Genomic DNA, 24,649 nt, shown 5'->3' on the forward strand with positions numbered 1-24,649 from the left:
AAAAGCCAAAGGTATACGCATCAAGTCTTACTATATAATGCTTTGGACAATTTTCCTTTGTCTGATATCTCATTTTAATTATGTACTTTCTCCGTTTCAAATTATCTATCGTGATTATAAAATTAATTATTTTAAATTATTTATCGTTTTAGAAATTTAAGGCACAATTAATTATTTTTTTCCCATTTGCTTTTAGTAGAATTTTATCATTAATGGAGATAATATATAAATAAAGTAAATATTTAATGGAGATAGATTATAGCTTAGATATAAATAATGGTAAAGTTAATCAAATACCCCCTAATTAATAGTACTATTTCTTAAGGAGTGTATAAAAAGTAAAAAAAAAAAAAAAAACAGATAATTTGACACGGAGGGAGTAACTATATTTTCATCGTTATTTTGGGCAAAAGCGTGTTTATTATTGGTGCACATGGGAGGTAGAAACTTCCTGATAGCACCACTAAAATGACTTAAGGGTCATGGCACTTTCAACCGTGAAACAACTTAATTGACCATGACTTAGTAATAAACAACTATATTAGATATTGTAGGAGTAGGTAATTATTAGAGAACATGGTAAAGATTAATACCCTATTTGATCAAGCTTTTAGGAGGCAAAAAGTGTATATATGTGTTTTTCAAAAAATATTTATTTTAAAAGAGTGAAGTGTTTGATCAAGCTTTTGGAAAAAAAAATGAGTGCTTCTGGGTGTTACAGCAACTGTTTTTCATAAGCTAAAAAAAATCGTTTTTCCTTAAAAACACAGTTCTGAAAAGAGCTTTTGATAAAATATATTTTTTAAAAGCTTGGTCAAATACTAATTTCTGCTCAAAAGTGTTTTTAAATTAACAAACACAAACTGATTCTCATCAAAAGTAGTTTTTTTGGAGAACACCTTTTAAAAAAAATATTTTTCAAAATAAACTGATTTTAAAAGTTTGGCCAAAATAAGCTATTAATGAGCTATTTAGTATTAAACAATTGTATTAGATATCGTAGGAAGTAGGTAATTAAGGATTAAAGAATATGGTAAAGACAAACACTATTTTGATAGACTTATAAAGAAAAAGTTATAAAATTTGAGTGGGGCTGAAGCAGACAGAGACTTTTAATATTAATCGTCTAAAGAGGTGGAAAATTTGGCTGTAAAGTGCTGATCATTGGGAACAAAAACACCTAATAAATTGCATTTATTCTCCGAATCTCTTAGTTCTCTCTTCTTCCTCTAATCTTCTAACAACCATTTTCTGTTTTGGATTTAGATGCAATTCACAGGCTCAATTAGTTTTCCTTTTTTTCTAAAATGTGTCATCATTTTCTTGGCAAATTTTTGTTTAGACAATATTGATGCCAATCCTCGGATTTCCGAAGCAGGGTCTGTATGTGGCAGGAACATGACATCACCATCCGTTATCATCCAACAGTACGCTAAAGAAATGCGAGTTGTGACACAACTTGTGAGCGAAAATGGATGGGGCAGTTATGCTATTAATTCAACAGACATCTCGATATATGCTCTAGCAAACTGTTACCAAGATCTTCCACACAATGATTGTATTCAATGCTTCCTTACAAGTTGTGCCAAACTCCCTCGTTGCCTCCCTGCTGTCTCTGGTCGTATATATCTTGATGGCTGTTTCCTCCGTTATGATCACTACAACTTCGTCGACGAAGCTACTGATGATGTTTTAGATAAAGTCAACTGTAGCAGCTCACTTGGAAAGGCGCTCGCTACTACTAGTCAAGATAAATTGGCCAATTTGATCGAAAAGGTGACGAAAACAGCAATTGCGAATGGTGGATATGCAGTGGCGCAATTGGACGGAGTTTATGGATTGGCAGAGTGTTGGAGAACAGTGAATAAACAAGGTTGCAAAGAATGTTTGGACAAGGCAAGTGAAGTTATTAAACAATGTTTGCCTAATAGGGATGGTAGAGCTTTGATTGCTGGTTGTTATTTGAGGTATTCCACACACAATTTCCTCAATCATGCGTCTCAGGGTACTAGTAACGGTATGTATATATGATCACTTCTCTTTTCACCATACCAACTCTATTTGTTATTTAATCAATAGACTTTTGAAAATTTAATTCCTGGAATTCTCTAAATTAATGAACTTATCTGTTTTTCTTCTTCATTAAGGGTGTGTTTGGTAAATTGAATTTATGTCTAATCCAATTTAGCTTGAGTTAATCTAATCCAATTTAGGTAAATTATAGAGTTAACCTAATCCAATTTAGTTTTAAAGTTTAGTCAAATCGACTCTCGAAAAGCGAAAGGGAAGTAAAGAATACGTTTGCTCTGTGCTTTGCTGTTGAACATTATTTTTTCAACTTTGATCCAGGAGATAAATCTTATTTTTAGCCCGAGCAAATTTCCTATTGATTTGATTTTCTTTGACTTAATGCTTAATAAAATGACATCTCAACTTGTAATGCTTTGCAAAATTAGCCCACAACTCTTAGTTTTCTCTTTTGAACACCTTTAGTCAAGGGTATCACATGTTACAAACGCCTCTAACTATTGACCATGCATATATGGTATCAGTTAGTTTGATAAGACTTATGTGCGTGTGATACACAAATTAAAGGAGTGTGAAAGAGCAGGTTGTACCACCTAACGATAAAAAAAAACCTAATTAGGCTTTCTTTATTGTTCTTGTTAAAGAGGGCTTCAATTCACCATTGTTCAACTTAGAAACTCTCATTCGTCATTTTTAAGTTCCAAGCTTCAATTTTTTTCTTCTGCATTTGGAAAGGGGGTGATGAACATTTCCCTCATTTTTTTTTTTTAGTGGAAATCACTTTCTTTCACAACTACAACAACTTTTGACTTTATATTACTTCTCTAGCAATATGTTATGTCCCACATCGGTGGGTATAGTGTGCTTATGTGGGTTTAAATAGGTTTGGGCTCTTCCACCTTAATAGCTAATTTTTGAGGTATGAGTTAGGTTCAAGGTTGTTATACAATACTTGTTGATGTTTGGAACTAGAATTAGTTAAAATTTGAAACAAAAAGTTGTTGAAGTTGAATTTGAAAATGGTATTTAAAAGTTAAAGTTATTTTTGAAAATAAATGTCATTTTTTAAAAAGTTAAAGTTTTGTAGGTAAAAATAAGTTTCAGTGAAAAACTGATTTTCAAACTTGAAAAACTCATTACATTCTATAACCAAACAATGTTTTGAAAATTTGTTTAAAAAACATCTGTACGTCAAGGCCCCCGCCTTTGATATTATTATCCGTCTTTCATGTAAAAAAATTTCATGAACATTATGCGGTTTGCTAACTTTACTATTGAGCTTTTATGAACGTGTTTTTCCGAAAAATATTTGGTACTCTCAACCAAATACTAGAAAACATTCTCAACAAAATATTTTACAGAAATAAGTCATATATTCTTATAAAAATGACTACGTCATGTTGGATTATCTTAAGAAAAATCTAAAATGATATAGGAATATCTTAACTATGTGGGATAGTCAAAGTAAATTTTTCAAAAGGCTGACCCGATAAAAATCCTACCTGAACCGAAATTGAATATGAGTATTCCTATTGATTTTTTTGTTTTGTTTTTTGTTTGGGTAAATAGCTTGTATTATTGACCAAAAATGAGGAATTACGGATCAGCTTTAGATTGAGTGAAAAAATGGCAGAGAGTGCTGTAGCTTTTTTGGTACATCAACTTTAAACCTTCCTTAATGGTGGACAAAGTTTTCTTGAAGGGATTCCTATTGATTAAATAGGTAGTTACACCCTCTTTGTTTGAATTTCAATAATGGTCCAAACTTATGTGAGTTCTCCCATTGCCTTCCTATTATCTTAATTATAGCCCCAAACCAACCATAATTCATTATTTTAAGTAGAAAGCATGATTAAATAATTCATAACATATTATCTAATTAAAGTACTAAATAAATTAGTCCTAAGATTATGACCTTAAGAGACTCTCCAAGATACTATTATTTGATTAACTAGGTTTGACCTACAAGGTAGTTAGACTTTATGATATGAAATAATTGTACTTAACCCCATATTAAGATAATTAATTCTAGAATAATCTGAGAAAACACCGAAATAGACTACTAAAGCCAAACAGATGGAAGCTGGAATGCAAGAAATTTCTTAAGTATTGATATTGACATCCATATGAACTATTATAAATTAAACAAGAATTATAAAACTTTCTGCTGGGCAAGTCTATAGGTATCGACAGAGACATTTTACTGGCTCTGTAAAATAATAATTTTTTCCCTTGATTTTATATTTTGCTTTTGGTGAAAAAGACTGGGACTATATAGAACCAGCTAAATTAATAACGTATAGACAAATGAAATATAAAACATCAAATTGTACAATTATGAATTTGACCTGTCTTCTAATTTTGAAGTAGAACCTGCTCCTATCCTCGTGGACTCAGGCGCCTTCAGTTCCAGTACTTAACTTTTTCTTAAGAGGAAAAAAAAAATCAAATATTCAAATAGAAATTATGTTGTAAAATTAAGCTAAAACAGTAATAATGGTAAAGGATGAAAACAATAGAAATAGAGAGACAAAAGAGGAGAGATTTCTTATTCATCCAAATGTGTTCAAGTGTGTCCAACTATTACATACAACCCAACTATATATAGGAATACATTGAGAACACCAAAGGGTGTGTCATAAACATGGGTAGTAACTATTTGGGGGTTATAGAAATAAAGTGTGGGAGTAGTGGTCATAAAGTAATGGGGGTTACTTCTACAAAAGTTATGAACATGAAGTAGTGGGAGTTATATGTAGAGAAGTAATAGACATCCACACATTAATATTTTCATAACACTCCCCCTTGGATGTCTATTCTTAGATAATATGCCTCGTTAAAACCTTACTAGGAAAAACCCGGTTTAAAAAACCTAGTGAAGGAAAAAGAGTATACATATCTTGTAATACGCATTATCTGTCTCGTTAAAAACCTTACGGGGGAAAACCCGAAATGGGACAAAACCTCGACTAAGGAAAAAAGAGTGCAGCGCGCATTTTACTCCCCCTGATAATAACATCATTTGACATTTCGGAGATGACACATTCAAATCTTGTATATCAACTTCTCAAATGTTGAGGTTTACCATGTTGTCATAACAAATCTGCTAAATTGTCACTTGAATTTCTTGAATATCTTTTCACCATTCCTTTGAAGATCGTGCGTGAAAATAACTTTCAGCGAGACGTGTTTTATTTTATTCCACCTTCAACGTATCAATTCTTTTAGATGATGCCTTCCAATAATCTTATATACCAGCTTTCCAAGTGTTGATACTAGTCATGTGTTTGTGACCAACTCACGATGTTACATCCTTGAGCTCATCCCGAGATCAATATGTTATTTGCTTGCTTTACGATCATTGTTATCCTTGCATGATTTGTGTAAATAGCAAATAATTGACTTTAGAGAACAATATAAATATGGCAGCACCCATATATGTAAATAAAGAACTTGCGTGCCACCGAATGTTACATAAAGCATATAATCTTCCTGCATTTGCATAACCAACAAATCCTTGACAATATGGTTAGAAAAAATAAATCTATACCAATATTGATTTTACTCGAGTATCTCCAGGTAGAAGTAAAATTATATCTTGCCAGCACATTAATAAAAATATTATCTCATGAATTATAAGAGTAAGAAATTTAAGTGCACCAATTACACAATTACATGTCTGACCATTTTCATGAGATCGAAATTGATCTTTCTTAATGTTAAGCGATGTCATGGCCATTGGGGTACTCGATGGAATCGCTTTAAAACTTTTTAAATCCTTGAAGGATTTTCATATAAACTTCATTGTCTAGCTAGACATGACAACAATTCATTATACGCATTCAAATTTTTCATGTATTGCCAGACTGGTAAGAAACCTCATTGCATCCACCACGGGAGAACTTATCTCCATACAATAATGCCAGGATTCGCGAAAAACCTTTATGCCACAAGGCACAAGCCGTACTTTATATCTTACGACTTTATTATTCATTTTACTTTTCGCACAAGAATCCATTTGTACCCCACTGACATTATACCTTGAGGTCCTTGGACTATAGGTCCAAAACATCACTATTCCAAGTGAAAAAAAATATACTTTAACTGCGTATTTTATTTGGCCAATCATTATATCTGTCCACATTCTTTGACAGATTTGAATTCAAGATCCTCGTCACCATTATAATGTTGAGCGCTACATTATTTCAAAGATACCGTCGACGGTCATTTGATATCGGTTCTAATGGGACATAACTTATCGAGATCTCTTCATTTTTTATCAATTTCAGGTACCTGAACCTTTCCCAAGGTTTTATAAAGGTTATGTCGTGGTGCTCTTTAGAGCACTTGCCTCATTATATGACCATCTTAATCATTTTCTTCTTTCCTTCTTCAAGGAATTTTACTTTTGGAACCGATTGGTCTATCGCCATAAACTATGTCCTTCAAGGATTTTAATTTCTAACTGGAACATTTGCAGCTGGAATATGGAATATAATATTCACTTTTGGGTCAGCAAATGTGTCTGGCAATCGACTTGAATTATATTTTGAACGAGGATCATACCAGTGATAATTCATTACATATATCTTATTTTCCAGGCTCTTATCATCCGTCCCCCTAATGCTAGGTAATCTAACATTTACCTCCCAACCTTATTTGGGACCCATCTATGTGCGTTGTGATGGAGCAATTAAATCATATACCGCACATTCAAATTTCTAGATGGGAATTACTTGGTTCCTGACCCTGAACCAATTATGATAGGGGAAGTTATCATAACTTGTTGGCTTGATGCATACAAGAGTTGCTTCATATTAAATAACATATCTCATCCCAAATTTCTTTTTGGGAGTTTTGTTCTCTTAACCAATTGTTTAGCTATAATTGGAGGCATACAATTTCTGCTAAACCAACTTGGATATAAACCAACATATCAATATACTTTTCATAGTTTGGAATTGTGCTCTTTATTTAATAATTTGAGCAAACAACCTTGCAAAAATCAAATTGCAAGTTGATACCAAATGCACATGTGACCTTATCATCGATGCGTCTATCAAAATCATATAATTGTAAACCGGTCCACATGGTAGGTGATTGAGCCTATATATATATATATATATATATATATATATATATATATCACTTTTTATATGTTCCAAAATCATGGGATACAATCCCAACCTTAGCTGGTAAATTAATCAATTTGTCATTATGAGAACAAGCAGCACAAGAGAATTCTTGAAGAATCTCTTTATTCCTTCAAAACATAACCACATGAATTCTCAATTATTTTCCCATCACATTTGAACCGGGACGGTCAACCGGTCATGCCAACCTCCTTAGCATGTGATTCCATCATGCTTATATTTATGTGGTACAAATTCAGAGGAAAAAAAGGGCAACATTTCACATACATTTTGTTTCCCCGCTATAGTTGTAGTAATATGAAGATATTAAACCTTCCCGTAATTTATAGTCTCAATATAATTCATTTCTGGCCAATGCCTTTGAAACTTAAAAAGTTTCTTTTGAGACTTACTACAACACCAATATTAGGTACAATTTCATTCCTCCGGGTAGTAACAAAGTAGATTTTTCAGAGCTCCAATTAATTAGGTACTACCGCATATTTCATAATACCATCCATATGGTGAACATCTCCTTTTACGGATTAATTGTCATTGTAGTCATGGCCAAAACCTTTATAAGCAAGACTTATTTCTTACTTTTACCCTTTGGTAATACCACAATGTTTGTAACGTACTAAAAGTACGTGACCTGACCATTGACCATTTATGTCAAAACATTTTTTTTCTCTCAAACCTTCCGTAAAGGTGAGTTGTGTGCTATTTATTCAATAATACATGAGCATATCATTATCCATACTGTTACACATTTCACTTTCAAAATTGACGAGCATTCACGATGCTTACCACAAGTCACATTGTCTTTGAGAAATAGACTATAATCATATATATGTGCTTCATAAACTTTCATTATAAGCCCATTGTCTTTATCATATTCATAGACCCACCTCGACATCACTTTGAAATTGTTTTCCTTTCTTTTGATGGAGGATATATAAAACGTATCAAATTTGGTCGCACGACAACCACTTTCCCAATCACCTTTTATAATTACCACAATGATTACTTTTATTATATATATTTTTTTTTTGCTGTTTACCACACCCAAGTCCATTTGTACAACCACAATAATTATTTTGTCATCTTTCAGACATTTTATGTACTGCTACCACATTCACTTCATGGAATGGAGCAAAGTGGAACGGGCTTCATAATCTTTCATCAAAAGTACATATTTTGCCTTAGTCATCATTATATCATCAATATAGTGCATTGGGACTTGAATCCAATGTCTTGCCCTCATAAGGCATGTCAAGCTATAATGCGTGGGGACTCAAACCCAACATCATATTATCATAGTGCATCATGACTCAAACCCGATGTCTTATCCTCTTGGTTTGATGGGACTTGAATGCATCCATTTATCCTATTGGTGTGATGGCACTTGAATCTAGCGTCTTTCCCTTAACCAATGGCATAATAAGTCAAAGTTAATGAGAGTCATGCTCCAGCTTTAAAACACATTACCACCTTCTTTCAAACTAACATCCAAATGAATTAGTTCAATCTGGCTTATTAGAATTTGATTCTACCTCAATTTTGAGAAATTTATATTGATTAAGACCAAGGTTTGGAGATGGAGTTCGGTGCTTACCAAGAAATCCTTGTACATATCCTACAAATATATATTTGAGTGTATCAGAAACATATAGATCTCATATATTATAGGTTAATCAATAAAAAAAACAGTAGCACCAAAATCATTAAACCGAAACTTACAACTTTTAAGATTCTCACTTTGATTTTAGTTTAGGCTATATTTGTTTTTAAATCGTTATTTAGAAATTACTTTCAACGAAAAGAAATTTCATATGAGATCTAGTGTTTAATGAATAAGGAACATAAAACCATATATTTGTGGATCATAATAAATGTATTAACTCTTACCACTATGTAGAGATATTGGAATAACGTTACCTGATATGTTAACCTTTTAATTTCCATCCTGTATCACCAAGCAACTAAGACGCAAGTTAAAGATGGAGGCATAGCAAAAAGATCATATCTAATTACTAACTATAATTATAATATACATACTAGGTGTCCATACCTTATAACTTGATTTATTAGAAATATGTGTACCTTGTTTGTACGCTTGGAAAATGTCCAAGTGGAGGTTGCAAAGTGAGGAAGAAAGTTGAAAGAGATGAAATAATTCCACCTATTTGATAACCACATATGAAGGAAAACATAACCATGAAAGCCCCTTCGTCCTTTACTGCCACGAAATGCCAACAGTAATTTTTCTCAATGAATCAGCTTCTTCGTGGTGATCTTCTTGAGGAGAACAAATTGTTAATTGATACATCATATGCCCAACCAGTACATCATGGTTGAGATGAAAATCATTAGAGACTCGTGCTGATAACGTGTTGTAATATTAAGCTAAAAGAGTAATAATGGTAAAGGATGAAAACAATAGAAATAGAGAGACAAGAGAGGAGAGATTTCTTATTCATCCAAATGTGTTCAAGTGTGTCCAACTATTACATACAACCCAACTATATATAGGAATACATTGAGAACACCAAAGGGTGTGTCATAAACATGGGTAGTAACTATTTGGGGGTTATAGAAAAAAAGTGTGGGAGTAGCGGTCATAAAGTAATGGGGGTTATTTCTACAAAAGTTATGAACATGAAGTAGTGGGAGTTATATGTAGAGAAGTAATAGACATCTACACATTAATATTTTCATAACAAGATGGCGGCTATGAGCATGAACCGTCATGTTAGGTATTAAATTTGTTTCTTTTGACTGGTTTATAAATTTTTAGTTTTGAAATAATTTCAAAAATATCTTTTTAGGATTGGCTTCATAACACTTCCTAGGGGGCTTGTGATATTACACTTACCTTTATTATTATTTTTTCTTTGTAAGAATAAATGTTTAACGTAGTTATAATTTATGCAAAATAATAAAATTCTAATCGATTTACCCTTTCTAATATTTCACTCTTTAGGTTAATTAAAATTTATTATGTTTTTTTAAGGAAATGCCTGTAGAATATAAAAACATAATCCCTAGGATAGCTGCTTTACACTCGGTATTCTCTCAGCAGTCTGAACTAATTATGTTATTTATTTAGTTTGGCATAGAGCATCCTGAATTAAGAAAATAAACAACTGCCTCTCAGAAGAGAAATGTAATTTATGATAAGTGGTTAATTAAAAACTTTTACGATAAATGGAGAAAGAACAGTGTGTTATGAATCCTCTAGAATTTTGCATTAATCAGCGAGAAGAAGAAGAATCAAAGAACGACTCACGGGTAAAGGTTGGCTTCAAAGCAGAGTTAGAACTCTGTTTGCACAATTATTATGAATCATTATGTTTCTAACTGTAAAAATGTGACATTTTTTGGGACATACTAGAAAGTAAAAGATGTCGCATAAATTGGGACGGAGTGAGTACTGCGGCTGACTCAAGTGAATGGTCGCCTATTTTTACCCTTAATGAAATGATTTATAACCACACAAATGACTAAAGTTCTTTTTAGACCATAAATTTCAAGAGTATTTTTTCTCTCTTAAATTTTGTAGCTAGTTATATAAATTGGGGCGGAGGGAATAAGTAATAGTCTAGTAGTAGTAGTAGAAACGTCATTGGTCGGACTGTGATTATTTTTTTATCAATGATAAATAGTTAAAATAATTCTTACTAAGAAATCAAAATAAGAGACACAAACATAATATCGCAAATCACGTGGGAGTTTAGTATTATGACGTCAAAACTAGAGGAAGATTTATAATTATTCCGCAGTTTGTTTTTAAAACAATATCATTGAATGACATAATTTTCTGAAGTTTTATGACCTTCAATTCAAACTTTTCTTATTTATAAAAATGTGAATTTAATTGCAAAATTTGCCAACGTTACTTTCAGTGCTCCTCCTGGGGTTGATGAATCAAGTATAAAAGATTTCCGCTTACACTAGTCTATAAGACTTCATCCTGCTCCTCTTTGATTTTTTTTTTTACTTTTTTCTTAAGTCCGCTTTGACTTATAAATTTAGACTCTTGTCCTTTAGAGACTTTCAACTCTGTTTTTTCCTCCCCAAGTCAATGATTTGTAATTAAATGTTTGTTTCAGGGGCGAGCAAAGGGGTGATAGTAGCTATTGTTCTTGGAATGACAGCTTTCTTCATGTTGGTTTTCTTTATTGCTTACGCAGCTCGTAAAAAATCATTAAAGCGAAAACAAGGTATCCTCTCCGTCCCATATTAATTGTCACACTTAAATTTTGCATGTCCTTTAAGAAATCATAAATAAAAGGGTATTTTTACTATCTTATTTTTATTTTTCTCCAATAAATTGCACTCATACTCCCTCCATTCCAAAATATATGAATTTCTAACATTTTCCGATGCTCCAAAATAAATAAATTTTATAAAATCTAGAGATGCCCTAATTAATTTTTTCCAAAATTACTATTCTCTCTCATAGTTTTTTCAACTCTCAACATTGACTATTTCTAATTAATAGAAAAGTAAAAAGATAGTATAGATAAATTACCCTTTGATTAATGTAATCAAATAACTTTATTAAGGGTATGGCACACCCCAAATATTTATTTATTTTGAAATGGAGGGAGTAATTAATTTTATTTTAATTTTGTAAAATGACAAATATTTGAAACAAGTATTTTAAGTAACCTTCACAACTACTATGGGACAAAGGAAGTATGGTCAAAGAAACTACCTACCTTAATTTGTCATTTCACCCACTCAAAATTAAATAGAACCAACTGAAAGAATTATTGTTAGTACGACCTGCTATTAGTGCACAAACTAATTAGAAATATTACAATTCTTTTGGCTGCAGAACTCATTAATCTTGGCAAAATATCGAATTCATACAAGAGGTCGAGCTTGAACTTTAAATATGAAAATCTTGAGAAGGCAACAAACTACTTTGACCCATCAACAAAAGTAGGCCAAGGAGGAAATGGTTCTGTATACAAGGGGACTCTGTCTAATGGGAAGATAGTTGCAGTTAAGAGATTGTTTTTCAATACAAAAGAATGGGTTGACGAGTTCTTCAATGAGGTTAACCTCATCCATGGGGTTGAACACAAAAATCTTGTCAAGTTGTTGGGTTGCAGCATTGAAGGCCCCGAGAGCCTCCTCGTCTATGAATTTGTTCCCAATAAGAGCCTAGATCAATACCTCAATGGTACGTTATTATACAGAGAATACCTAAAGACCTACTAAATTTGACGCGTTTTATTCAGATCTCTCTTAAACTATACTTGGTCCTAATTAACTCATATACTTGGCTTTGATATAATCGTTACCGCTCAAATAATAATTGATCCTAGTTACCCCCTATATCTAGCTTTTATATAATCTGTTACCCCCCTACAAAGAAAAATAGTAAAAGAAGAAAACATGTATTTTAATGGACCCATATATATATGGAAGGAGAAAGGAAATAGCCGTTGGAATGACTAAATATAAAATGAAATGTTGTTTTGGATTTTTTTACACATCAGATTAATATGAGGTTGCTGTTATTTTACACTATCACGCGCCAAACATATTTGAAGTCACTTGAATACAAAAGCCAAATATTGAGGATTCTAGGACCAGACATAGTTTAAGGGGGATTTGAATAACACGTCAGCTTTAGGGAGTCTTTAGATATTCTTCCTATTAGATATCAATGAGTTCCCACATTGAGGGATGAGGGAGCACTTTTATGCAGTTTTCAATTAGGGACTTCTGATTGAGTTACTGAATTTCTGTTGTGTAGATAAGAACAGGATAAAGATTCTAAGTTGGGAAGAACGTTTACGCATTATAGTCGGAACAGCAGAAGGCCTTGCATTCCTCCATGGAGGTTCAGAGATAAGAATCATCCATAGGGACATCAAGAGCTCCAATGTACTTATGGATGAAAAATTTGACGCGAAAATTGCTGATTTTGGACTTGCTCGGTGTCTTCCAGCTGGTAAAACTCACCATAGCACTGGAATTGCTGGCACATTGTAAGAAAAGATAAAAATACCATTCACAAACAATGGCTTTCTTTTAACTGCTTAATTAGTGATTTTATTCGTTGCACAGGGGATATATGGCTCCTGAATATCTTGTAAAAGGACAGCTCACAGAGAAGGCTGATGTCTATAGTTATGGAGTGCTTGTTCTTGAAATTATTTGTGGCAGAAAAAACATTTCTTTGGCAGAGGATGACTCTGGCTCACTACTGCAAACTGTAAGTATTAATATAATGTTGTAAATTTTTCTTTACATTAGTTTTGTCATTGTTGGTTGTATTAGCCCTAAGGATAGGTAGAGTTAGACCGAGGAAGAATTGGATTGAGGTGATTAAATAGGACATGACGCATCTATAGCTTACTGAAATGACACTAGATACCAGAGCTTGAAGGTCGAGGATTAAGATAGAGGAGTAGAAAGTCTAACGATTTCTTTCTTTGAGGTGGGGAGCATGGTTCTAGTTTAGAACACTTTTTTCCCTCTCTTCTCCTTACCAGTATTATTATTAATATTCTACCATTATCTTATTTTTTAGGTGGGTGGCATAGTAGTATACTGTTGTTTTTTAACACTGATTATCCTTACTTATTTTCGTAGTTAATATATATATATATATATATATATATATATATATATATATATATATATATATATATATATATATCTTAGCTTCTTTATTCTTGTATTTTTTTTTTCATTTTGTAAAATATTTTTCTTAAGCTGAGGGTCTTTCGGAAACAAGCTCTCTACCCCACAAAGTTAAGAGCAAGTCTGTGTATACCCCTACCCTCTCCAAACCTCACTTGTGAAATCACGCTGGATATATTGTTGTTGTAGTAATCTTGTCAATAATAAATTGATCATGTCATTTTGGTTTCAGGTGTGGAAGCTCTATACAACAAATCAGGTCACTAAAGCATTAGACCCTTGCTTGAAAGGTGATTTTCCGCTACAAAAGGCACTAAAAATCCTCAAAGTGGGGCTCTTGTGTACTCAGGCCTCTGTCACCTTAAGACCATCAATGTCTGATGTTGTCCAAATGCTAACAACATTTGGACAACCAATCCCGGAACCATGCCAACCACCATTCTTAAATTCATGCACCAGTATAAAAAGCTTAGTCTCCAATACACTTTCTAAACTAGATGATTCTTATACCGCAACCACAGAGAACTCCTCTAGTATGCAAAGCTCATCAGATGGACCACACGGAAATGATCAAGAATTCCTTTTAAAAACGATGTCTGTACTGGAAAAAGAGAAAATAAAAGAAGTAGAGTTTGATGTATAAGTGCAGATTAGAACTAGTAGTGATGATACAAGGAGAGATGTTGCATTTTTGTGATTTGTTTCTGCATAATGATACAAAGGAGTAGAGAGAAGTAGAGTGGCATACATTGTTTTCATAGAGTTGTATGAATTGTTAGAAAATAATACTTGGGGAAGAAAATTTGGCTTTGATAGAGTAATCTATGTCCTTAATGAATTTAAGCCTCCCACTTCATTGCTGCAGGGATGGGGGCAGAGTTCCTCCAAGATTTACAAAGCCTATGAACTTCAAGTTTCAGCAATTAACTTGAATATCTCACAAGAACAGGATTGTGTTTTGTAATGAGTATTTAGAGAAGAAGAGAAGAAATCTGTAGTTGTACATCCATTGATTTGAAGCAGTACCAGATATTTATAATACATTAGGAATCTGTTCGCAGCAGACACGTTTGTTCAAAGATAGCTTTTCGTAACAGGCACATATCCTTTAGGAACATGAACAACAACCATAATCCAAAAACATTTTAATGAATTTCAGACTTAACCATGAAGTTTTAATATCTGAAAAGATTAACTTTCTTTTCTCTCCAAAGTTCATTCTCTCATATACTCCCATCGACACTAACTATTCCAACAATTGCTTAGAGCTAATCTTTACCCTCCCTTTTGTCAATATGAAATGGCTTTTATTAACATTAGGTGGATATCGGGGGTTGTCTGGATACAATGTTCACCATCATATGCCCATAATTTCGTTATTATTAACCACCTGATTTTGTGGGTGTAATCTCAAAGTCAAATGCTTTAGGCTTGATAAATACTTTACCTCTTAAACATTTATGAAAAATCTTCTTACATTACCTTTTGGCAAATACTCTTATACGCGCTCTAATTTTTCATTTACTAGCCAAGACCCTCTTCGACAGCCCAAGAAAGTGGTTGGGTTGAATTAATGCTAAAAAACCCATTAAAAAGCCATTTTCCAGCGCTCAATTCAACCCAGCCACTTTCTTCTCTTCTGAGAGGAATTGAAGATGAGACTTAGCAATTTTCCTTGTATATCATTGATCAATCTTTACATATATTTATACATCTCCATACTAGGGACTAATAATGTAAATGCATTTCAAATAAATTGCTAACTAACTACAGTTATGCTAAAATCTAATTTTGGAGTTTTGTACTTTTGTACATCTGTACATTCTAGAAGGAATTTACATAGGATCTTCTATTTGTACATCCACAGAATTTGTCTTCGAGATTTGACTGCACAATTTTTGTTTTTTAGCAAAAGTCCACCCAAAGTGGATTGTGGGGTTTAGGCAAGACCCCAATCTGTATATTTTATCAAACATGAGCAAAACACATAGGAAGACATAGACCCTAGCCTCCAAACAACTGTGAAGAATGTGACTACTCATTCTTAAGGAGATGAAGGAATTCCCATAAACTAGGATGATGAACATCTATACAAAAGGATGCTATACAAGTAGTGTAAACTACTAGACTTTGGACATGATTATCTAGGGATAACATCATTAATAACAAAATGGTTCCTCCTTGTTTGAATCTAAAGTTTGTAATGCCATCTATGTCTAGTTTGATGAGATTTCACCATAATAGACAAAGAGCTAGCATTATAAAATACAATGAGTTTTTTGTGTCTTTATCCATAGTTTGCAAGATAATCAGCAGCTTTGTTGCACTCCCTATAAACATGAACATAAGTGCAGTTGACCTTGTGGGAGATGTCTTGAATCTGGTCAATAATCTGCTGTAAATGCCATGGTGTCTTCATTTTGTTGTTAATCATGTTGATAATCACTTGAGAATCAAATTCCACATTTTCATTTTGGAGACCCTTGTTGTAATAGAAAGCAAGTCCTTGGGCTAACGCCATATAGCTTCTGCCAAATTGTTACTACCAAGATCATAAAAATCAGCATAGGCCAAAAAGAATAAACCAGAACCGTCTCTGATGATCCCACCACCTCCAATGTTATCGGTATTTCCTTTGCAGCACCTATCAATATTAAGTTTAAACCAACCTCAGTCAGGGTTTTTCCATAAAATCATCTGACTTATAATAGGTTGTTTAAATCTTTCTATGAGACCACAAAGATCTTTAATATCAGAAGAGAGAGGAAGACGGGGAAATTAGGAGTTGATCATAATATATAGCGTTTTGCTAATTTGAAGGATTATAAATCTGCTAGATATATTGTTGGCATAAGCACGTGTGAGTTTTGATGATTGATAAAGTAAATGAACAAGGCTAGTAAACCAGTTTTAGAGACAAACATTTGAGATAAAGCGAATGAACTAAACACATAAAGATGATAGACAAAGTAGCTGAACAAGGTAGGCGAACCAGGTTTGGGAACATGTTCTATCCAAGAGACAGATACAAATAAAGTGAATGAACCAGGTCTGCATACATGTTCTATCTCAAAGACAGGTGCAGTGAATGAGTCAGTAGTGGTTGAGACAAGAGACAATAGCGAGACGAGGGTGATTGAAACAGGTCTATGGACATGTTCCATTTCAAACACTGAGGCGATTCAGATATGGATGAGTCAGGTGCTTGAACTAGGTCCAAGAATATCTTCCAGCTCAGAGTCCTACTGCAAGTAGGGTTTGTGTTTTATGGTAAATATTTGGCGAACAAGTTACAGGATTTCTTGCCATAATTATTAACATTCTTTAGACTCCTACAAAGACACTGAAGCCGCGTTGAACGCAAGAATCCTAAGTCAACTTAAACCCTAACTCTCATTATGGGCCTTACCATGTAGGGATTGAGTTCAGGTGACTTGACGAAAACCTAATGCTATAAATATCCAACTCATGCCATGAAGAAGATTAACACACTCACATAGAAAGAAAATCAAAATATTGAGCGAACACAATCAATGTCATAATTGTGAGAGTTCTGATTACAAAAGTGCGACCTGATATAAAGAAGAAGATTGAAGAATTTGTTTCATACAGTTTATGTGTTACAGTTCTTGAGTCTATAAGCTTGTATTAGGATTATTTATTGATTTGTACCTTTATCAGCTTTCTTAAAAGCAATAATTATAGGTATAAAATGTTAGTCAAAATCAACTTCAAGTTAGGATAACTTGAAGTGGGCTCAATAGTCTAGGGAGGTTGTTGAGATAGGAATTAAAGTTAGTTCCTAGATTACAGAGTTTGTAACTTGAATTTGCAAAGGCTCACAGTTATCACGGAGCTTGGGAAAAATCCTACAGAGGTGTTTCGACAAGCCACAGACTGGAGAATCTATTTCGCAAAAATAAGTATGGCAAAGGCTCACAGTTATCACGGAGCTTGGAAAAAAATCCTACAGAGGTGTTTCGACAAGCCACAGACTGGAGAATGCTTCAAGTGTGAGAATATTGACCATTTGATCAAAAATTTCCCACTATGAGAAATATAGTGGAAAATATAAAGAGCAGAGAAGGAAAGGAAGTATGAGCAGATCAATGACAAGAAGAATAAGGAAACCACAAAAGCTATGGTGGCGACCTGGTATTCTGATGATGAATCTGAAGATGAAGCTGACCACCCTGCTCTCATGGTTATTAATGATTCAGGCTCAGACACTGTGGATGACACCAAGGTAATCGTTCTTGAGCTTAGAGATAAGCTAGATCTTATTTCAAAGAAAAGACTGATGACCTTGATGATCATCCTAATTGATGAATATCAAGAGATGAGTAAAAAAAGAGTTAAGCTACTTAGTGAAATTACTAGCTTAAAAGATGAATTCATAAAGGTTGAAGCTTGGAAAGACAAAACGAAGAAGGAAAATTGCTCTTTGAAAGAAAATGTAACTAAACTTGATTCATCTGTCCTGGCTCTTCAATCCAAAGTCCTTGAGCTGACCACTAAAACTGGTAAATTTGAGATGAGCAGTGAACAACTTATGGGTGAATATGAACTAAAAAGAATAAAAAAGGAGTTGCACCTCGAGAAAGAAAAATCTAGAGAAATTAGTTCAAACTCCTTAGAACAAAACATGTTCTTGAAAGAGCTAATCGGTGGAATCAGGCCTCCCAGTTACTTTTAAACCTCACCACTCAAACATATAATATAGCCACAGGGCTGAGATTTGATAGAATTGCTAAACAAGATTTGTTAGAAGAGAAATTGTGCATTCTCTGTGGTAAGATGGGACATCGCAAGGCTAAGTGTCTAATGGACAAAAACTACAAGGAAAGAAATCTGAGAATTGCAAATAGAAACTCTAAGCCAATTAACAAAGTTGCAACAAGTGTAGAGAATGGTTCACTTGGGCTATGCGTAATGGACTAAGAAAGATTTGATTCATCCCATTATTAAAGGAAAAAGTCCCAAGTTTGCCTGGGTGACTAGAACTGACCTTTGATTGTTCTTGCAGGTAAGAGTGACAGAAAGTAGGCAAAACTGATATATGGATAGTGCTTGTCCAAATCATAACAGGAGCTTTAAACAACAACTCTACTCACTCTCAGCCTTGAAAGGGGAAAGGTGACTCTAAGGATGACAAGAAAGGTAAATGCAGCAAGGACCATGTTCATTCGATACTGAACAAGTTGGCACTCAGACAGGGGGAACTATGGATGAAACATGTAAATGAACCTGGTTCACCATTGAAAATCTAGCAAAACAATCAAAGCTGGATTTCAAATGATTCTCTTGGGTGAAGAAAACCAAACACCTCATTCTAAAGAAGAAAATGCAGCACAAAGACAGGGGGAATAATTAATGCAATCATCACTGAGTTAGAGAAAATCAATATCAAGTGAAACATTCAAGTTGAAGCACCCAAAAGAGAGATGAATGCCAGGGCGTGCAATTCCTTGAAAGTGTCATTTCAACAAATAACATGATAACCTATTCTTTTCTAAAATATGATTCATGCTTAAATACCTTCTTTTGCATCTTAGAGTCAAAGAAAGTCAACAAAGCTGAAAAGAGTATGAAACAAGCGTAAATAAGCAAATGTTCAAGGAAGTATCAACATAGACAATACAAAGGCAACTGAAGTAGTTCAGAATCTTGAATCTTCAGTTAGTGCCCAGGGAGGATCATCAAACTATGGATACGTATGTGCCCATGAAAAAAGTTGTGGAATCTGTTCTTCTAAATGGGTAATAGAGGTGTTCTTTTCCCCATCACCTCTGCTCACCAGCCAGTGTTATAGCCAACTTCAGCCTTAGGATACACACATAAGGGCTTGTGCATTGCCCCTTGAAACGAGCCTATGTGGGTGTTGGAAGCAATGTGCGGGGTTACATGCTTATGGCATGGTGTGCAACTATGTCAAGGGGCATGGGTGTTGGAAAGGCAGCTTGACGAATGTCAGTGGCAAGGACAGGTGCATGGCACAAAGCTGGCATGTGTACAAGCAGTGGGAAGACTCGGACGGACATGGGTGTTGACATGGGCTAGACGAGGGCAAGGCAAAGCGGGCAAGTCATTGTCATGACATTGGCATGGCATTGACATGAAGATTGATGAAAAATATTCTAAGTGTTGGGCGAAGCTATGAGGCAAAATTCAGGCTAGGCACACGCACGACACATGCACAGAAGGCATCCGTACAACACATGGGTGGAGCATGTGCATGTAACATACACGAAGGCCATGCGCGTGGCACATGCGACATTTACGTAGTGTGTGTAGCATGTGCATCAGTTAAGGCAAATTTCTGAAGGTTTCCCCTTATGGGCGAAGCGTTCCCTTAAAATTAGCTTAATGGCCCCATATGTAACTATTGGCACATGCTAAGCATGCCCCTCCCCATGTAACTGTTTGTAATTGTCCCTGGCAGGTTTCCTTTATGTTGCAAAATTTGTCTACGGCATTATTCAATTTTTGTAAGCCTCCAAATTCGGGGGAGTCCTTTGTATATATGAGAGATAATAAGAGGTTAGACATTTTCTTGTAAATGTATGTGTTCCTTTCATTGTGTACTGTCTCGAAATTAAACTAAGTATCAAACACATGTGTGTGTCCGAAAGCTGAAATTGGTTGTGATGCTGATTGCCAAGTAGTGATGACGAGGAAAAAAATTACCCCTGTTACAACTGGTATCACAACGTGGGTACACGATTCGTGGAACGATGGCCGACAGAAGTAGTGCATACAATGAACCGCGGGAAAATTTGGTAGCTTTGGAGGCTTTGGTGCGGATAACTGAAAACACAGAGGGTATGACTAACTTAGTCAGTCGTATTCATGGCATAAACACAAAACTTGCTACGTTTCATGAGATGGTTTCCATACAGATGGAGGAAATCACAAATTTTTGTGAGATGGGTATGAATCAGATCGAGGATTTGAAGAAAGCAAATGAAAATCTGAACTTAGAAGTGGTGGAGCTGCGAAGGGCATTGGCTTCGACTAGCCAGGGCCATGATGATTGCTTTAAGGTAAAAATTCCCAAACCTAAGGCCTTTGCTAGTTCAAAATCTGCGAAGGAATTGGAAAATTTCCTATGGGATATGGAACAATATTTCACCACTACTCATATCTATCTATATAGAATATGAGAGGAAAAAACATAATAGAATGACAAGTATCATCACCACAAGATTTCTATTTAAAAAAATTAAAATAAAAAGACATAAAAAGAATGAAGAGAAAGGACAAAAAAAAAAAGTAAGACTAATTAGGATGTGTAACGACCTGCTTGGTCGTTATAGTCTTTTAGGCTCTCTTTGACCTTTCCAGGAGCTTGTTAGCTCACTTTTGATTCAAGGGGACCGTTGACACGCTTTTCGAGGTGTTCGGGATTGATTTTGGTGGGTTTTTGGGAAATATTTGGCTTAAAGTGAAAAAGAGTTGACTCAAAGTTGACTTTTAGGTAAACAGATCTTTTTCAGAAATCCATTGATTTCGAGAGGTCTGGATGGTTGTTTAGAACTTGTGTGCATATCTGGTTCGATTCCCAATGCACTTAGGTGCATTTTAGGACTTGGATTGGGAAGTGGAATTGAGGTATCGGGGGTTGACTCGGTCCGAGACCTCTGTTGGGAATTCCTAGGCCACGAGTGCATTAGTAGCGTGTTTTTATGTGTGTATGTGTGTGCGGTTTGTGAGCAGATGGCCTCGGGAGTTGGTCAAAAATTCCTTCAAAGCTATTACCTTTATCACTGTATTGTTCTAATTAAGCTTTATGTCAAGTTGTTTTTACAAGTTTTGTACTAGACTGCTCTAATTAGACACTATTGCATTTGTTGGAATGATCTATTGAACTAAAAGCCTCTAGTTTTATTTGAATAATTTCTTACTGTGTAGCCTTCTTGTTGTGTTGATTTGGGAAATACTGCTAATTGAAGTGCAGGAACCTCTTTCTCTTTTCCCGTTTACACTGAATTGATTTTCGATTTTGCATTTGAAATGAACCTTAAATGAAGAAGTGGGGATTCATATAGCTGAACTCGAACTTGGTTGGGAATAGTTGTTATTGATTTTTGATTTGAAATAATACAGAAAAGGGCAAGCGAAGAAGGAGCCAACATGGAGGGTTTTTTCTCTGAAGGAGTTACACTCTGCTAAAAATAATTTTAATTATGATAACAAGCTTGGAGAAGGTGGTTTTGGAAGTGTTTATTGGGGCCAGTTCTATGATGGATCTCAGGTAATGAACTGCTATAATAGACTAACAGTGAATGTTTTCTTGTTTAAGAAAAAACAAGTACTATATTTTTTCTCCTGGTTAATTGATTGGAGCAATTATATGAAACATTATGTAGAGTTGCTTGAACAATATTGATACACTTGAGTCTATTCCTATAGCTTTGATTTAAAGCCACGGTTAGTTTCCCATACAAAGAGTTGGATCGTGGTCATTTACTTGGATTTAGGGATCTCAGAGGAAGCTTTTCAAGGTAGTTGGTGGTGAGTTTTTGGTAGTAATTATGACTGTTATTGATATAACAGGTTCCAGGCCCTAGCTGGTAAATAGATGAATCTTGAAGATCATTCGGATTTTCTTTGAGAGGTTGCTGGGGTTCCAGGCCCTAGCTGGTAAATAAATGGAAGTGGCATTAGTAGTCAAAAGTTCCTCTTTTCTTCGTAAGTGTGTTCCAAAAACCCCATGTTCCTACTACTTTCCGACTATTTTGGTAGTCGGAAAAATACGATTTTCTAGTAGTGTAAGTGTAAACACTTGATACAGTTAAGTTTTACCTATGGGTGCTAAGAGGGAAAAAGAAAGAGTTAAGGGAAGAAGTATTTAGCTGGTAATAAATGTTTTTGCTAAATATAGCTTGTACCTCATAAGACTTATTATCAAAATACAAATGAGAGCTAGTGACTAAACACCTAATTTGTATGAAGTAGTTTAGAATACGAGAGTCAAAATACTTACTTTTTTAGGTCGGAGTTTGATCATTTCTAATTAAGGTCGGTTTGCTCTATACTTTAGTGTTCTTTAACTTTCAGCCATTTCTCTAATTGGATTTAGCCACATGTTTTCTTATGTTTTGATTTCAATATTCGGGTAAGAGATCAAGCAAATGGTTTGGCTGAGCAGGACTATGTAAGTATCCTTTTATTTTTCACAATGAAAACAGTCCAGAATGGATGATGGGTCAATAGTTACACACACATGATCCATTTGGGTTTCAGTTTGGCTATAGAATGTCATGTAGTAGGTGCTATTTCAATCTGTGAGAAGTCCATGTTGGTTGAACTGTTAGGTAAAGAAATATTAGTCCTGTTTCTTGTGGTGGTCAATGGTGTTGGTTGCTTGATGGCTAGCTCTTTGCAATTCAAGAACTCAACTAATGGCACTGTTTTTTCATTTTTAACTTGTTTTGCTCTTGTTATAGTCCCTGAATATCCAAAATTAGGTGGCCATGGACTTGCTTTTACTATTTCTCAATCAAATGATTTTAGTACAACTTTACCAAGTCAGTATTTAGGCTTACTAAATGCAACTTGATGTTGGTAAATTTTCCAACCCTATATTTGCTGTTGAATTTGATACAGTACAAGATTTGAGTTTGGTGATATTAATGATAACCATGTTGGTATAAACATCAATAGTTTAAGGTCTAATATGTCTGAAACAGCAGGTTACTTTAGTGATGATTTGGTTAAATAATATCTGAATCTTAAATGTGGTAAGCTAATATTAGCATCGGTTGAAATTTAGTTAATGTTAGTCTTTCAACATCTTCGAAAAAACCCGAGTTGCCACTTTTTTTCTTATCACATAGATCTTTCTCCATTTCTTAAAGAAAATATGTATGTTGGTTTTTCTGCTTCAACTGATTTTGCTTGCAAGTTCACATTAATGTGTTTGGTTGGAGTTTTAAGTTGAATGGTGAAGTTGAATTTCCAGACCTGGATTAACTTTCAGCATTGCCTGGTCCAAAGAAGAAGCACACTGGCTTAATTTCACCGAATATATGTTGGCCCTTTTGTTAATGTGATATACAAAGAGCACAAGCTCCCATAACCAAATCTCAGTACTGACCAATATTATCTATATAACATACAAAGAGTAAATATAGAAGCTTAGGTTATAAGATTAAGATAAATCTCTCATAAACATTGCACTTGAAAAAAGAACCCCAGGGTTCTTTAATCACTGTACATTTTTTGGAGTTGATCATTTTTTTCATTATTTCAATTTAAAGGCAATAATTCAAGTTCGTCAATTATGTTGTATCATTGAACATGTTCCTGCTATATATGACCTCCTTGCATTCCGTGTATTAGTCAGTCTTGTAGATCAAGATTTTGAAGAGTCTATCTGTTATTTTTTAGCTTAGTTTTTTCTATTGAATTCAAGATTTATGTTGGTTGCTAATTTTACCTTCTAATTTCAGAATCAATATCAACAATCAAAGGCCGAGTTTCTTTGTACTCAGCCACCCAACACACAGCTGACACAAGAACAAATGGATGAAAGGTGGCTTGGGAGTGTTGGTGGTCCCACTAGGTTTGGCACAGCTTACGGAATGCCACATCGTGCATTTCGTGAACACCGATTACCCCTGGAAGGCCTAGAGTCTTCCAATACCGAGTCGTTCGATAGAGTGAGTGCTATGGCCATGGAGCAAAAGATTGCTGAGCTATCTAGCTAGCTACAAGCCTCAGAGGAAAGGGGGAGGCGGAAGGACGTGCAGTTTGACGGTATGAGGGCCCAATTAGATGCATTACTTGCTTCGAGGGGGTGATGATGGGACTCACATGTC

General features: G+C 34.6%; 1 protein-coding gene across 1 annotated transcript; it reads left to right on the plus strand.

Moving 5' to 3' along the window:
* Positions 1 to 1,135: 1,135 nt before the first annotated feature.
* LOC132044201 (cysteine-rich receptor-like protein kinase 42) lies at positions 1,136 to 14,571 on the plus strand. The gene is made up of 6 exons (XM_059434683.1): positions 1,136 to 2,017; positions 11,273 to 11,383; positions 12,004 to 12,354; positions 12,934 to 13,168; positions 13,248 to 13,395; positions 14,059 to 14,571. Exons 1-6 carry the CDS (start codon positions 1,267 to 1,269, stop codon positions 14,467 to 14,469), a joined length of 2,007 nt encoding a protein of 668 aa, XP_059290666.1. The 5' UTR covers positions 1,136 to 1,266; the 3' UTR covers positions 14,470 to 14,571.
* Positions 14,572 to 24,649: the final 10,078 nt, after the last annotated feature.

Source organism: Lycium ferocissimum, unplaced genomic scaffold, assembly GCF_029784015.1.
Source record: "Lycium ferocissimum isolate CSIRO_LF1 unplaced genomic scaffold, AGI_CSIRO_Lferr_CH_V1 ctg3823, whole genome shotgun sequence".
Taxonomy (NCBI): domain Eukaryota; kingdom Viridiplantae; phylum Streptophyta; class Magnoliopsida; order Solanales; family Solanaceae; genus Lycium; species Lycium ferocissimum.

Bases quoted from the DNA above. Each gene is read 5' to 3' on its own strand.
- LOC132044201 (XM_059434683.1), top strand. From the start codon at position 1,267: ATGCAATTCACAGGCTCAATTAGTTTTCCTTTTTTTCTAAAATGTGTC. The intron at 2,018-11,272 runs GTATGTATATAT...TGTTTGTTTCAG, and splicing joins GTCTCAGGGTACTAGTAACG to GGGCGAGCAAAGGGGTGATA. The intron at 11,384-12,003 runs GTATCCTCTCCG...TTTTGGCTGCAG, and splicing joins ATCATTAAAGCGAAAACAAG to AACTCATTAATCTTGGCAAA.